At 39.7% G+C, this 16,173-nt stretch overlaps 1 protein-coding gene across 2 annotated transcripts in view; it reads right to left on the bottom strand.

Annotated features, from left to right (window-relative positions):
* The window catches only part of LOC107036059, a 76,351-nt gene that overhangs the window by 49,254 nt on the left and 10,924 nt on the right, over nt 1-16,173 (bottom strand). For both annotated transcript variants that reach the window (XM_015253781.1, XM_015253782.1), the window contains exon 2: nt 12,245-14,269. In XM_015253781.1, coding sequence (XP_015109267.1) covers nt 12,245-14,227 — 1,983 coding nt within the window. In that variant the 5' untranslated portion in view covers nt 14,228-14,269. The remainder of the gene's footprint in view (nt 1-12,244; nt 14,270-16,173) is intronic.

The following is a 16,173-nucleotide window of genomic DNA, read 5'->3' as shown; positions in this document are numbered from 1 at the left end:
CGGCGGAAAAATTCGATTTTGGCGAAAGTCGACTTTCCCCCCGAAAAGAGCCTAAATATGGCACTTTGGCTCCGGGTGAAAAATTTTTTTTTTATTTCTGCATTTCTGGGGCAAGTGAGGGTCTCAGTGGCATTAGGCGGGCCAGAAAATACAGAATCGACTTTCACTCGGCGGAAAAATTCGATTTTGGCGAAAGTCGACTTTCCCCCCGAAAAAAGCCTAAATATGGCACTTTGGCTCCGGGTGAAAAATTTTTTTTTTATTTCTGCATTTCTGGGGCAAGTGAGGGTCTCAGCAGCATTAGGCGGGCCAAAAAATACGGAATCAACGTTCACTCGGCGGAAAAATTCAATTTTGCCAAAAGTCAACTTTCCCCTGAAAAATCCAAGATGACACTTTTTTTATTTCGACATTTCTGGAGCCTCCGAGTGTTTGATTAGGATTAGAAACGTTAATCGATATAAAAATTAAGAAATGTAATCGAAACTAACTTTCATTTTTGAGGCCTTGCAGAGGCTCGAACTACTGCGAACTACTGTGAAAATGAAAAAAGAAATCTAAGAATTTCACTCCGCGCTTCTGGAATTATTGACGATTGCAGACAGTCCAATCCCCCCACACGTATCCTCCCAGTAATTCGTTAAACCCGATGCCGACCAAGGGAAACCCAAAAAGGCTGGAAGATGTATATCGTCGGAGGGTGATACGAAATTCGAGTTCAATCGCTCTCTCAATCAATTAAACGTGAAACCCAGGGGGGATATTGGATAGCCTAAGTACCTTGCTTAGTCGATTCGCAGTCCACGAACTTTGATAGGATTTAACCGGATAAATCCGGGCACTGGGCGGTAATCTCCCGGTAGATTCTACTTTCTCCAGGATTTATTATCAAATCACCTGAATTATTCCGTTCAATCATTGCCGAATCACATTCTTAATTAAATGAGTCTGTAAATTTATTTATTCCATACAATATCGCCACTAATTCGAAATTGTTTTCAAGTTTAGGGATAATTGGTAGCGACCGGAAGATTTCCATGGCTAATCGAACACAATTGACTCGTTATTTGCTCATTTAATCGAATTTTCCCGGGAAGCCAGCGTAAAATCTCTGGCAATTAAAAAAATAATGAAACACTGAACGAGAAAATTTCCAATTGACGATGGAATTCATTAATTGAATGAGGAATAATGGAAATTCAGTCGGCAAGTGGGTCAGTGGGACCACGTGCCGTCATTTAATCGTGAAAAATAACTGTCTGGAGCTCTCGTAGCGAAAAAAAAACCCGAGGATCCTGAGATAAGTGCACGGCGCGGGAGAGTTTTAATCCCGTAATGGTTATCGTACCTTCTCAAACGGACTTTTCAACTCGTCCGTCGAGGAGGGGATAGAACAAAAAAATGGCTACAAAGTGGATCCACCGATTTGCGTCTCTCCGCAAAATCGAATACATTTTTTCATCACTCCCCACCAATTTTTCCCCTCCCAAACGGCTTTTTGATTTCACTTCAATGAAATCTTCATGATATACCCCAGAAAAATTCTGTTCCAGTAAATTCTCCGCAAATAAAATTGCCCGAACTCTTGGCATTATTGTTTTTACGATTCTGCAACAATTTTCATCATCTCAAATGGTCCCGAGGGCTTTCAATTTGCATTCTCTCTCTGAAAGCATTTGGTTATTTTTCTCAAGTCGACTTGTACTCACGAAAATCTTCAGAACTCGTGGGGAACAATACAAAAGACCTTCCCTTGGGAAATTTTTATTAAAAAAAAATTCACTCTCACAAAACTAACGGAAAAATTATCAATCGCGGAGGGACATTTTCAATGCCTGACGATTTTCGCGGGCTTCTTCACACTAATGGCAGTTATGCCCTTATAAAAATGCGAGGGTACACGCCGGCATACCCGTAAACACGAGTTTATCGAGTATTGTATGTGGTCAGTTCGGCGTCGGTGAACGCACTGAGTTGTTAAAGCCCCACCCGCCTAGTGGAAACTCGACGCCGGGCGTCGTGGAGATACATCCCCATCGGTTGCCACGAGCAACGCAAGGGTAGAGACGACGCAGGCGTCCCTGGATTCTCCCATATACCGGTGTCTAATAAAATGAGGAAAAAACGAAAAATGAAGCGGGCGCGGGTCAGGGGGGGATTTTTTTTTTCACTTCCACCCCCTGCTGTGCGTGTTCCTAGCGCCGAGACGAGCATGACGATGTTTCAACTTATCTGTTTTCGTTGAAATATGTGACAATGCGGTGGTGGAACGGGGGGATGAGAAAAATTGAGAAGTTGCATTTTTCAGAAGGGAAATTCTTGTTTCGATGCTCTTCGAGGGCTTATCGCTCTCCTTTGCCTTCTTGTTGGGCTTTTTTTCATTCTTTGAAAATTTTTAGTCACAAAATTTAGGCATCAAGTGCCTCAGAAAAATACTAAAAAATGTAAAAAACTTTTTTTAGAAATGAAAAAATTATCTCATTTTTTCTGATTTTATCTTAACTTCATATACAAAAGCATCTAGAGATACAATTGGATCTAGATACGAAATCTCATCTTAAGTTATTCGCATATTTCAAGATATCTTGCAAAAATAATTTCTTTCTCATGTTTTTTCATTCCATCTTAATTTCAGATAAAATTGCATCTAGATATACGAGTGTATCTAAATTTGCAAAACTCTCTCATCTTATTTTAGCGCAATTTCGGATAAAATATTAATCGAATTGACACTTTATGCAGTTCCCAAATCAGATATTATCTTGTTTTCCTTCAGAACGATAAAGATGACATAATCTCGAAGAGATGACTATCTAGATACGTAAATTTATTTTTGGTATGGAAAATTGTTTGAACTCGACTGCGAATGATAAAAAGGATTTCAAGGGAGAGGATAATAAGATTGTTCTATCTTCTCCGATATATTTGGGGTTGGGATCATCGGGACAGAATTGCCCTAGGATTTTCCGGGGATCAACACAACGGAAATGAGGTTTTATGTAGCTCCGAGTCCCTCCACTCTGATATTTGATTCCCCTGGATATCACACTGTCGTCACAATATCATCCCCCCCCCCCTTCCCCCGATTTTGAAGCGACATTTCAGTAATGAAATTTTACCATCAATTTTAATGCCAAAAAAATTAGTTTTTATGGTCTCATAAAAGCACTCGGAGTGCGTCAGTCAAACAATCAATTTGAACAATTCCACGGGGCAGCCATTTCCATTTGGAATAGTGAGAGAAACAAAGGAATTTAAAAATAAAATGGATGTTACATTTGCGTCATAGCGGAGTTGTATGCACCGAGTTGTACAATAAAAATAAACTAACGAAGGATGTAATAACTAAAAATTGCCCCGGGGCTAGGATATTGTATCAGTGAGGGATGTCAAGTTCAGTAAAAAAAGAATGATGAAAAACAGGTGAATGAAGTTACGTGGGGATCTCTGCGCGAGGCAGTGGGGCAAGTCATAAGCCCAGGCGTCAGCTACGGTAAGTTGCTGCCCACCGGTCTGGCTAATTAAGTTCGCCTGGAGCTAACATATCCACTTGTCGGTTTATTAAACTGACGCCAGATGCTCAGCGACAAAAGCCGCCTTCCTCGGATATCTTTCCTCCAATTTCCGGTTTGTTTATGCACTTTCTGATATTTTCGAACGACTTGTATTCATGTTTCGGATGACATTTCATATTTTAATTGAATCATCTCATAGTTTTAGATAAAGTTTAGTTTCATCTTATGTGTAGATGTCTTCATTAAAAAAAATCTCATCCCATCTTTCACATCCATGTAAAAGATAAAATAAGATGAGATTATTTTTTGTAGAACGATCTGAAAATTATCTTTAAAAATATATCTCATCGCATCTTTCCACGTCGATATAAAATGAGATAAGATGAAACAATTAAAGAGAATATAAATTTGTTGCAATGGGACGACTACATAAATGAATGATTAATTGAATCCCATCTTGATGAATTTCTCTTTAAGGAAACTATCGCATACATCTGACCAACTTTCCCTAATTGGATTAATTGCAAAAAATGTCTGTTCATTTTTGTAAATTGCAAGATGCCACGAAATGCAGATGTAACCCACTTTTCCGTTAAAAAATACAGCTCTACAAATTTTTGTAATGTTTATTTTTCGGTGAAAATCCAGGAGGGCAAAATAAAATGGAATAAAATACGAATGGCCGAACGTGCCGAGAATTAAGAAGACCTAAACGAGCCCTCATAAAACTGTCATCGTTTATTTTTCCGTTGCATTAAGAAAAAATATACGGGACAATGAAAATTACCCACAATGTATTTATGGTTTTTAATTTTCGGCTTGAATCGACAAAAGTTGGTAGTTTTTTTCGAGTCTGAGTAGTTGAGACTGAGGATAGGCGCGTGCAAATGAAAAAGGCACCCCTGGACGAAATTCCGTCCTCGTACCAGGGAACTTTTCCAATTCCAAGGCTTCTTGGCTATTCCTCAGTCTCATATTTTTATTCATCTTTTTTATTCTAATTTCTGTTGCGTCTTTCATCCTGCAGTTTAATTTGACGCCTCTTTAGATTTATGCATGCGAGATTTTTGGGGGTGAGGAGAATACTTTTATCGAAATTTCAGTACGTAATGTAGAGTCAACTTTACTCCATTAAGATATTTGTTAATTTTCAATGGTTGTATTATTAAAAAAAATTGAAGTACAACATATTAAAGGATACGATAATTTTCATCGAGTGAGGCAAAGCCCCGGGTGGAGGGGCCAAGCCCCCCCATCAATTTTTGTCTATTAATTTTGAATTCAGGGGAAAAACCCCGATGAAGTCCATGGGCCCCAGTTGAGTTCAGCAGTTAAACCCCAGAGGGCAGCGGGGCCGAGCCCCCCCTTCAATTTTTCTTTGTATATTAATTTTGAATTCAGGGTACAAGCTCCACTGAAGTTCATGGGCGAAGCACTAATTGAGTCCAGAAGTAAAACCTTATAAAAGGCAGGGGGGCCAAGCCCCCCTTCATCAACTTTTTTTGTCTATTAATTTTCAATTCAAGGTAAAAGTCCCGCTGAAGTCCATGGACGAAGCATTAATTGAGTCCAGAAGCAAGACCATAGAGGGGGGCAGGGGCCCTAGCCCCCTTCCTCATTTTTTTTGTCTATTAATTTTGAATCCAAGGGAAAAGCCCTGATGAAGACCATAGGCGAGCCTTCAGTTAGATCTAGAAGGAAGACCCCAGGGGGCGGGGGGGGCTGAGCCCCCCATCAACTATTTTTTCGTACATTAATTTCAGATTCAAGGGTGAAGCTACTGTTGAGCCCACAAACATTATTTCGTATATTCTCTGCGAAATCATATAATCTAACGCCCAGCAAATGAGTTTAGGTCCATCAAAAAAAAAATCTTGGCTTTTCAATCCAATTACTCCCTTAAAAAAGGTTCACGACCGCTCCGCCGTCGTTTCGAATTAATAAAAATTTCATTAGATCCATTAAAAAAATGAGGATAATCTCATCGCATTAATCCTTGCGAAACCCAGGACGATTCATCGCTTACATAAACCCCAGCCATAAGATTGTAACGTGCATGTAGCCGTGTAATTGAGATGACATATACAAAATCACAAGTAACATGTAAGTTACGTGAGACGTTATGCGCGGTTGCGGGGGCTATCCGAAAAAAAAAAATACGTACAACCCACTGCACAGCCCACCCCAGTATGCCATGTTTCATAGTGTTCACTTTTCCCTCGTTTTTTCCGCGGTAGTAATTATGATGAATAATAGTGGAACGAAATTGTTACGAAACAACTTCGAAATTTACTCCTTATAAATCTGAAATCATGAATAACCAACCATGATTATTTACCGGAAATAATTGTTATTTCAAGCTAGGATTGTTGGTAGAAAATCAAACATTTCCACTCGTTGTTTTCTTGTCCATTCGGAACAACAAAAAATGGTGGAAAAAATTTGACACGGCTTTTATCGAAACGATAAACCACCGGAAACTGGAGCGTCACTCCCACCCCCCATCAATGCCCAGAAGGATGTAAACGATATCGACAACTGAATTCACTAAATTCCATCGTAAATTTACTGTTTACGATAAGTGCCTGTAAATAGTCAATGCTTTGCTCGGCATGTACCCTTCTGAGGAGTAGTATAGGTGTGGAGTAAAAAATGAAAAACCCTTTCGAGAATGAAAAAATAAAGAAGTTAAGAGTTTGAATTTCTTTCGTCTAGCCGCTTTGACATGCAAGACTGGGCACACCTTGATCGATGGTACGTAAAACGCTGGCTAGAACTAAACAGCGGAGGCACAGTGTTGAGGATGTGCAAGACTGCCTCGACAATGTCTCAGGTGTTTAATAATGCCAAGAATATGATTTTGGATATTTTCGGGGAATTTTTTTCAGCGCTAAAAAATTTTTATATTAAAGGGATTATTATTAATATACTAGATGAGTATTTAAAAAGCACGAGAATGGACAGTTAAAAATGTGGTCTGAACTTCATTTATTAACGTTTTTGGGGGGAGAGCAAAGAGGGGGAGAGAAAATTCATGGGAAATGTGGCAGTAATTCTCCGATTTAGGGGAAAAATGGTTATGAAATTTCAAGTTTTAGGTAGAATTCAAGAAAATTCATGAGTTTTCAGTGGCAATGACACGACTATTTCACAACTTGATTGAATTTTCAATGGAATATGAATATTCAGCAACAAAATAACATGAATTTCCATTTTTTCTCTGAATTTTCCTAATTTTTCCGAATTTTCACGGAATAATTACACTGAAAAATTAAATACTTTATTGATTTCCAGATCACTCGAACAGAAAATCAACGGAAAATTTAATTTCTCAATGACCCGATTTCCTGAAATTTCAGTGGAAATTAACGCGTCGGGTCACCAAACGCGTCCCCGCGAGTTCGGTCACCTTCGCGGGGATTCGCCGCCGTGTGATTTAGACGTTAGCGTTGCCAAATTCACTCTACACTGCCCGGGCGCGTTTAGCGAGGTTCCGGCAACGTCGCGTCACGGGCAATTTCATCTAACACGCGAAAAAATAATTCATCTGTTCGAAATAATTTGCTTTCTTCAGAAATCTTGAGACATATCCTGTTCTAAAAACTACTATAATTTTTTAGACACTTCAATTGATGAAGCCAATTTTTTTTTCAATTTTTCCGATTAGCCAGTCAATTGTAATTGAAGAAAAATGCCCCGCGGCGGTGTTTCCCTCATACACGGAGGGAATATTCAATAAAAATTGCGTATCTTTTCCGCAATTCCGGAGCAAAATGTGGTTGTAGGAAATTTTACGGAACTGCCATTTAATTTTTACCTAAAATCACGGAATTTTTCCAAAGCGTTCCGTAATTTTTACCTGAATCTTCTGTGAAAAATGACGATACAGTCACTTAAATTTCCTGAGTCGATTCCGTAATCGGTGAGTGAATTGTGAGGTCCGTAATTTTTACCAAAAATTTCTCTCCGTGTAGGGTGACCAAACTAGGGTTAAACGTGCTAAAAATTTTCGGTATTTTCCATGGAAAATTCATCATCGATTAAACCCCAATGTTCACTAATATTTTTACAATGATAAAAATCTCATCACCGCGAATAAACTGAACATACCCAAGTAAGCCAAGGGAGTCCTTCACTTTACAGCCCATTGAATTCATAATTTATCTCGCCAGTTAACTGAATTCCGTCAAGGATTTGAATTTCAATATAAACTACATAGTTGACGCCAATAGTTGGCTGAGTCCAATAGATCCCCCCCAAGAGGAGCATTAACCCCATCGTTTATAGACCCGATTAACGAACACGAATCTCCCAGGCATGTTTCAATGTGTTAGTAGCATCACATACACTGAGTTGCTTCCTTACTTCTCCTGGAAATGGCCGCATGACGAGAATGTAATATTCCAGGTCGTCTCGTCGCCAATGTCATCACCTATGGCTTGCATCTCACCTACTCCACTCTTTCCAACCCCTCACCCTTAACTTTCCTTTCCACCCACTCTAGCATGTTCAACGCCACGTAATATCCTCTCAAAGATCCTACCCTGAGTTGCGCCTTGAGTCTTCTACCAGTGCATCCGAGTAAATATCCGATTCTTGTCTCTTTTCAGTGGCTCACGTGGGTAAGGAAACGTGAAAGTCAAATTTCATGACGACGTTTTCAATTCTATTTCAATGGTTAGAAGTATTGAAACGATATCTTTTGTTGGAGACTTCGAAATAGGAGGGAATGACAAGTTTTATAAATGTAAAAAGGGTTTTCAAACGCGATGTCCTGGATTTAGTAATTAGAATTCGATTATTGATGTGTTGGGGGGTTCTCCTTAATGTAGAAAATTTGCTCACAGGAGGAAAGTTATCGCCTCTAAAACAACGACATAATTCAGGAACTAAGCGGTAAAAAAGTTCAAATCGACTTTGACTGTTGGCCGGTTTTCAATGCATATCTCGGAATCGAAGGGAGATAGCAAAATCTTTGTCATGACCTTTTTTATAGCCCACAACTCGCTCTATAAAAAAGGTTATTACAAAAATTTCGTTATCTCCCTCAGATTCGGAGATATTCGTCAAACACTCAGTGAAGCAGTAAAACGAGGTCCTTTTTGACTGTTGGCTGATTTTCCATGAATATCTCGGAATCGAAGGGAGATAGCAAAATCTTTGTCATAACCTTTTTTATAGCCCGCAACTCGCTCTATAAAAAAGGTTATTACAAAAATTTCGTTATCTCCCTCAGATTCGAAGATATTCCTCAAAAACTCAGCGAAGCAGTAAAACGAGGTCCTTTTTGACTGTTGGCTGGTTTTCCATGAATATCTCGGAATCGAAGGGAGATAGCAAAATCTTTGTCATAACCTTTTTTGAAACCCGCAAGTCGCTCTATAAAAAAGGTTGTCAACAAAATTCCGTTATCTCCCTCAGATTCGGAGATATTTCTCAAAAACTCAGCTGAGACCCTAATCAACTTAAATTATTTTACCGCTTCACTACAGAATTAGTTTCATCAACGTTGTAATTATTTCTCCAACACCTTGGCCTTCCACCATCATTATCAACATCATCATTGACTGAATCCCAATATTCACTAATAATTTTTGCCAATAAAAAAAACCTCAAAACGAAGAAGACTAAAAAATCTTGATGATGTACTTCCGTGAATCGCACGAGCGTGCACCAGCGATTCAATTTCAAGGAAATTGAATAGAGCCTAACGCAATATCCTGGCTTTGGGGACTACGTCAACCATACGTCGGCGGATTAATTTCACCGTATGCACGTTCATCATCATTAACGTTAACCCCAAGAGCTGCTGATCTGACGACGCGCTACAGCATTCAGACACATACAAATAACCATCGGGTAGAAACGGCTGGGTGTTAAAGCAACAGGATGCATACCTTGCACCATTGGGCCATAAGTTGTCGGGAATGCCAGTCCAGCGGTGGTAGTTTGCATGGTCAAATGCAAACATGAGGCTGACACGTGTGTGCCAAATGTATTGGGTCAAGGAACGTTGAGGACGCCAGAGGCTTTTCACATGGCGATGATATTTCAACGCTACCTATTCCTCGGATGTTTATTTTCTAAGGAGATTTCAGCCACTTCGGGGTGAATATTCTGATATAGCTATGCGGAAAGTATGGTGGAGCTATTCAGGGCGTCTGATTTATGGGAATTCCATGGGAGAGTGCGAGAAAAGTTATTGAATTTATTGAGGAACCGAAGGAAAAGTCGAAAGTTCAATGTCGCTTTCCATTTTTATACCTCATCCACTCGATTTCTTCACACAGCACACTGAGAAAAAATTTATTTTTACCAAATATTCATTTACTTGAGAGAAGAAGTCATTTTTTCAATACGTATTTCTCCAGTCGATTTCTGCATGCCCATGCAGTCCTCATTAGGTTTCGATTAGGATAATTATATTGCTCTAGAAAATGATCATGTTAGTTATGATCTTGAGTAAACTCCCTCAATGATTATCAAGATTAAAAAATTAATCGAAATCCTTTCCTCTGGAAAATAAGAGATTTAGGAAAAATAAATAATCATTGGAGTTAATTCAAGGTCAAGTGCAATATAGTCATCCTCTAGAAGAACACGATTGTCATAATGGAAACCTAATCAGGCTCGCCTGAGAATGACTCGATTGAAGAAATACGATTTTGAAAAAATGAATGCATTTCTCAAATAAATGAATATTTAGCAAAAATAATTTTTTTTCATAGTGAAGAAGGGAAAAATAGTACGAGGATTTCCATAAATTCTCCAAACGGGGTAAATAACTGATGCGATAATTGACGTCCCCCGAGTCATTCTGGTAATTCAACCGAAATAATAATGAGGAAGACCGGGGCCTCAATTGGAATAGATCAGAAGGCTCAATACTTCAGCCAATTCAGGGAGAATATTTTGATAGTTGGTGGAGTTATTCAAGGCTTCTGATTTATCGGAATTCAATGTGTGACTGGGGGAAAAGTTATTGAATTTATTGAAGAACCGAGAGTAAAGTAAAAACCCCGATGTTTCCATTTTTATCCCTCATCCACTTGATTTCTTTACACAAAAAGGAAAAATAATACGAGAATTTCCATAAATTCTCCAGACGAGGTAAATAACTGATGCGATAATTGACGTCCCCCGAGTCATTCTGGTAATTCAACCGAAATAATAATGAGGAAGACCGGGGCCTCAATTGGAATAGATCAGAAGGCTCAATACTTCAGCCAATTCAGGGAGAATATTTTGATAGTTGGTGGAGTTATTCAAGGCTTCTGATTTATCGGAATTCAATGTGTGACTGGGGGAAAAGTTATTGAATTTATTGAAGAACCGAGAGTAAAGTAAAAACCCCGATGTTTCCATTTTTATCCCTCATCCACTTGATTTCTTTACACAAAAAGGAAAAATAATACGAGAATTTCCATAAATTCTCTAGATGAGGTAAATAACTGATGCGATAATTGACGTCCCCCGAGTCATTCTGGTAATTCAACCGAAATAATAATGAGGAAGCACGGGGCCTCAATTGGAATAGATCAGAAGGCTCAATACTTCAGCCAATTCAGGGAGAATATTTTGATAGTTGGTGGAGTTATTCAAGGCTTCTGATTTATCGGAATTCAATGTGTGACTGGGGGAAAAGTTATTGAATTTATTGAAGAACCGAGAGTAAAGTAAAAACCCCGATGTTTCCATTTTTATCCCTCATCCACTTGATTTCTTTGCACAAAAAGGAAAAATAATACGAGAATTTCCATAAATTCTCCAGACGAGGTAAATAACTGATGCGATAATTGACGTCCCCCGAGTCATTCTGGTAATTCAACCGAAATAATAATGAGGAAGCACGGGGCCCTCAATTGGAATAGATCAGAAGGGTCAGTATTTTAATCCAGGCAGAGGGCTAGGTGCTTGAAATCCCGTACAACGATTTATTGTAGCTTTTCTTGCGCGCTAAAGCGCACTACGTACAGCATACCTAATGCCCTCCCCAACGTCTCGGACAAGCCTGGCTGAATCATAAATCGCACCCACACCACTGTCTCTCACTTCTACTCCTTCATTCTTTTTTTTACGCTCTTATTTTCTTTTTCTCTTCCGCACTTCATCCATCTTTTACAACTCCCACATGACGAATTTTCGTAATTCACAAGTTTTAGGGGTGATATCCGCAGTGGAGTGAGGAGATAACAGTATTTTATGATATTCGTGTTAATTATCAAGTTTGGAGAGGTGGAATTAACTCAAGAAGTTGTACACGTGCATTTGTTCTGGTTCAGTGATTCCAAAGCTATTGAATTAATATTTTTCAGGTAAAAATTTTGTAGAAAAAATTAGCTCAATTTCATTTTTCTATCGATACATTTTCTGTAGAAATTCTTCGACCTGAATTTTTCATTTATTTTTTCGCTCTATTTTCTTCTTTTTTCGTGAAAAAATTGCGCAAAACGACTCAAAAAAAATTATAAAGTATTTTCTATTGAACATTTCTACCGAATTATTATGATGTAATACTTCCTATCGAATTCCCTAGTGTTTTCTACGAAATCTTTTCGCACGTGAAAACTCGCAGGTTTCCCAATCCCACTGAACCCAGAAAATTTCCACATCTTCCGAATGATCCACTCGTAATTCACAAGACGAATCAATCTCCAAAGGTAATCCCCCCTCATCCACTCAACACTGAGTTGAAAAATATATATACAAGAAGATTGAGGAAGACTCACCAGTTTAACAGCCTCATAATCCCGTTTTCTCAGCAAATCCATGAGCCTCTGACGCTCCATCTCCTCTTTGGTAACATAAATTTTACACTCCTGCATCATAGATGCTTCCCTAACACGAGTTTCGTAATCATCACTAAGAACACTGTTAAAATTAAATGGTTTCTGGTAACTGGTAACACCCACGGATTTGAATGTTTCATTTCTACAATCTTGGGGTAGATCTTGATGAAAACACAAGTTCTTCACGAGCACTTCATTAACGGACACCGTTGTCTCACTCTCGCCAGCATTGCGTATCTCGGAATCAGCTTCCGCCGTTCTATTCTCCTCATCAACTGTTTTCTGATGCGAAGAATCCATTCCTTTGACATCGAATTTCTCGTGTTCAATATCATCCAAATGTCTGTCTAGCTTCAGTGTGCTCATTGCTTCGTAAGAATCCTTCAGTGCATTCTCAAGGGTTTCATAAGTCGGCTCATTCTCCTCTGGTCTCATCAAACTCCTCTCCTGGAATGTTTCATCAGGAGGGCAATCTCTCCTGTCGAATGTCGAGTTCTTTGGTAATCTACGCTGAATCCTCAGGCACTGATCCAATCCAATTTCCGGGTAGATTTTTGTCACACCATTTGTCACGTCCTCCTCAGCCCGAAAACTTTCACCATAAGCAGACGACTTAACACTTGGCTCTAATACTGCTCTGAGATCGTCAGCATGTATAACCTCAGGTCTCAGTGACTTCTCGTAAATCTTCTCAACATCTCGGGCGTAATGAGGACCACTGACAGCACCATTCACAACTGTCTTGTTAGGCTTGAAGCTAGAACAACAGTTTAAATCTGATCTGTGACTTCTTCTCGGTGGAGCTGGTGGTCTTCTTGAATTATTGTCATCAGTATCGCGTTGTATTTCAGTTTTCTCAACTCTCTGTACAATTTCATCCACCTTATTATGTCTTGGAGGTCTACTTTCACATGCCTTATTTGGAATCGAACGATCACCAGAACGTGTACGTTTAAATGAGTGCCTCGAGGTCGGCCTGCATGCACCGTTTATCTGCTTCAGCTTAATACGTGAATTTTTATCAACTGTCTGTCGCTGTGGTATTCTCGAGGTCATTGAGTTGCCAGTGACAGTGTCGTTGTCAATTTTCATTCTGTTTCTTACGTAGTCCCGGTAATTTATGGGCCCTGTATTCACACCGATGCTCACACACTCGACCTTGTGATTCTGTGGATGCTCGGAATTGAGATCATCACAGCTTGTTGTACCGTTTAAACGTGTCTCCGGTGGGATTAATCTTCTCTTTTGCTCGGCACTGCTTGTCGATCTTGTCAGGGAGACACGGGGAGCTGGTGGTGGCTGCTGGCTCTGGCTCTGGCTCTGGATCAACCACTCGTCAACTCGTTTTTGGACTTCACCCTTTCGAAGCAAAATCTCGGGAACCTGTTTCGGGGGGACTGGGGATGCTTTCTCAGGGACTTTTGGTGACGTTCTGTCTCTTGATCTCTGGCGCACCTGAGTCTGTTGATTAACCTTGGTCACTTGTCTCTCGGTTCGTTGCATTCGGCGCTGATTCATCATAGACTCGAAGTTTGTCACGCTTATGCTAGACCCCGAGGAACCACTGCCATCCAAATCCTCAAATTCATCCAGAATGTTGTTTACAGATTGGGTGTCTATTGAACTTGTGCTCTTGCATTTGTTTGGGGGTCTTGGAGCACTCTCGTCACTGCTTGAGTATTGGTTCGGTGTCTGTCTTTGGTACTTGACGCGGGGTTTTGGTTGACGTCGGGGATGGGCATTGTTCGGGTGTGAGAGACTCTCAGGATGACGGTGTTGAGGTGAATCGATACGCCTTGGGGTCACCCTGTGACGTTCGACGATTGGTTTTTGATGGTAAACCGCTTCACCGTACATCAGTTCTTCTTTTTGAAGGAGCCTCGAGCGCCCCAGGCGTACGTGGGGTACTCCCTCATCGGTCATCTTTGCCTGCTCGAGAGCTTTCGATCACATTTTTTTTTTCAGCTGGAACAGAGAGAAAAACGAAATTGAATTTTTTTCTGGGGTTGATGTTTATTTTTGGAATGTATTCAGTCATCGGAGGGTGGATAGTTCTGTTCAGGGGACGTGAGAGAATTCATCTTTGTGTCGATCTGAATGTTCATTATATAATCAACCGAATTCAATCCAAATTTTTCAGTGGCGGGGTTTATGTACACTAGGAGTTATTTAAAAATTCTTCAATCAAGCTTCCGCATGACGTGAAAATCGATTTCCTGTGTGTACCACGTTTCCGGCGATAAACCGGATGATAGGCGGTTCCAACACGTGTCATGAATTTAAATCATATTTCCCAAAAAAGGTGGAGTACCGTTTGAAAAAAAAATTTTCGGTCAACCTGACAACCATTTTTGGAATGCCAGTGGATAACACCTCGAGCCGATTCAATGAGAATTCAATGCGGCCAGGTAATGGGTTACGTACGAGTGAAATTGAATGAAATTGAATCAAGTCTCGTGGGTGATTTGTGTGGCAAATGTAGAACTTGGATATAAGAGCCAATACTGACCCTCAGACCATTCCCACGCGGCCTCTCACGACGTAACGATCCCCCCAGCTCGAATTCAGCTACTTTTAGAATACATTCAAGCGTGTATATCTGTAGGCGAAATACGCTTGGGGATTATACTGGTAGCCCTGAAACTACAGTAGACTTATCCAATAAATCAGGTGTTTATTCACCCAACTGGCGTACCCAACACGCCAGCCAAATGAAACTGATTTTTCTCGCTTGTTTTTTCATGCTCGTTGGAAGCCATTTTTTTCCACGTTTTTTTTACTTATAAATAAAAAACCATAACAGCTGGGTACAAATCAACCGGACGATTTTTCGCATTTTCGCGAATTTCGATTCATGTTACATATCAGCCAAAAGTAAGATATGAAATAACTTTCACTATTTTATTTTTTTTGCAGGATAAAAAATTTTGGTCGTCTTACAGAGAAAAAATCACACTTTACCTTTTCTTTTCTATTTATCTGCTTATTTCTTTAGTTATATAAAGACTCAGCATTCAGCATTTTATAATATATATATTTATAAATAAATTTTACATCGCAATTGAGTAGTTCTGAGGGACCAGGAAATCAATTGTCTAATTCAATTTTTTCCCAGGAAATATTGACGACTGAGCATGGTCCGTTTTACCCCTCTCTCCCCTCCCCGTCCCTTCATTTATGGATTCCAGGTATTTTTCTAATTATCCTCTAGCCCCACTCCCTCGAAAAAAACCCAACAATTGTTCTGTGATCATGAACAGAGTGGCTGAAACCGTTGAAATAACTCTAATTGTTCCCTCACCGTATGCGGAAAAAAACCATTACCATATTTCAAATTGCCATACGCTGAAAACAATGACGACCGGAATTAGCTTCCAGCAATTTCCAACTCGTTACCACCGTCTAATGCTGTACGTGATTGTAAATGATGCGCATTTCAACATGTTGAATGGACTTTTACATTCGTTTCTGTTTTTGCTGTCTCTCCTATTTTCCTGTACCACGGTCTGTACAATGAAACAAATTTTTTTTTAATCTCGTATACGTGTGGGCGAGAGACCCCATTTACAAAACACGGGCGATCGATTGATCCCACCTTTAATACACGGCGAACCTACGCATATGCGTTTTTACAACACCAACGTATGGACGAGATGAGTGCAGAGATGTTGCGTATATTTTTTATATTTTTTTGGTGATAGGCGGGGGGATAGGAGGGGGGAAATTGATGTCAATTCGTGAATGATTAATGAGGAGCTTGTCGTTTATGGAAGTGATGAAGATTTTTTCAATGGCCTTCAGTTGAAAACCCGAGTTGAAGACCCGAGTTTGTAGCAAAGATGTCAGACAAGATATGAATGTTTTTTTGG

Source organism: Diachasma alloeum, unplaced genomic scaffold (genome assembly GCF_001412515.2).
Source record: "Diachasma alloeum isolate Michigan unplaced genomic scaffold, Dall2.0 Dall_scaffold_00203, whole genome shotgun sequence".
NCBI classification, from domain to species: Eukaryota; Metazoa; Arthropoda; class Insecta; order Hymenoptera; family Braconidae; genus Diachasma; species Diachasma alloeum.
This window is presented reverse-complemented; position numbering and strand designations above follow the sequence as displayed.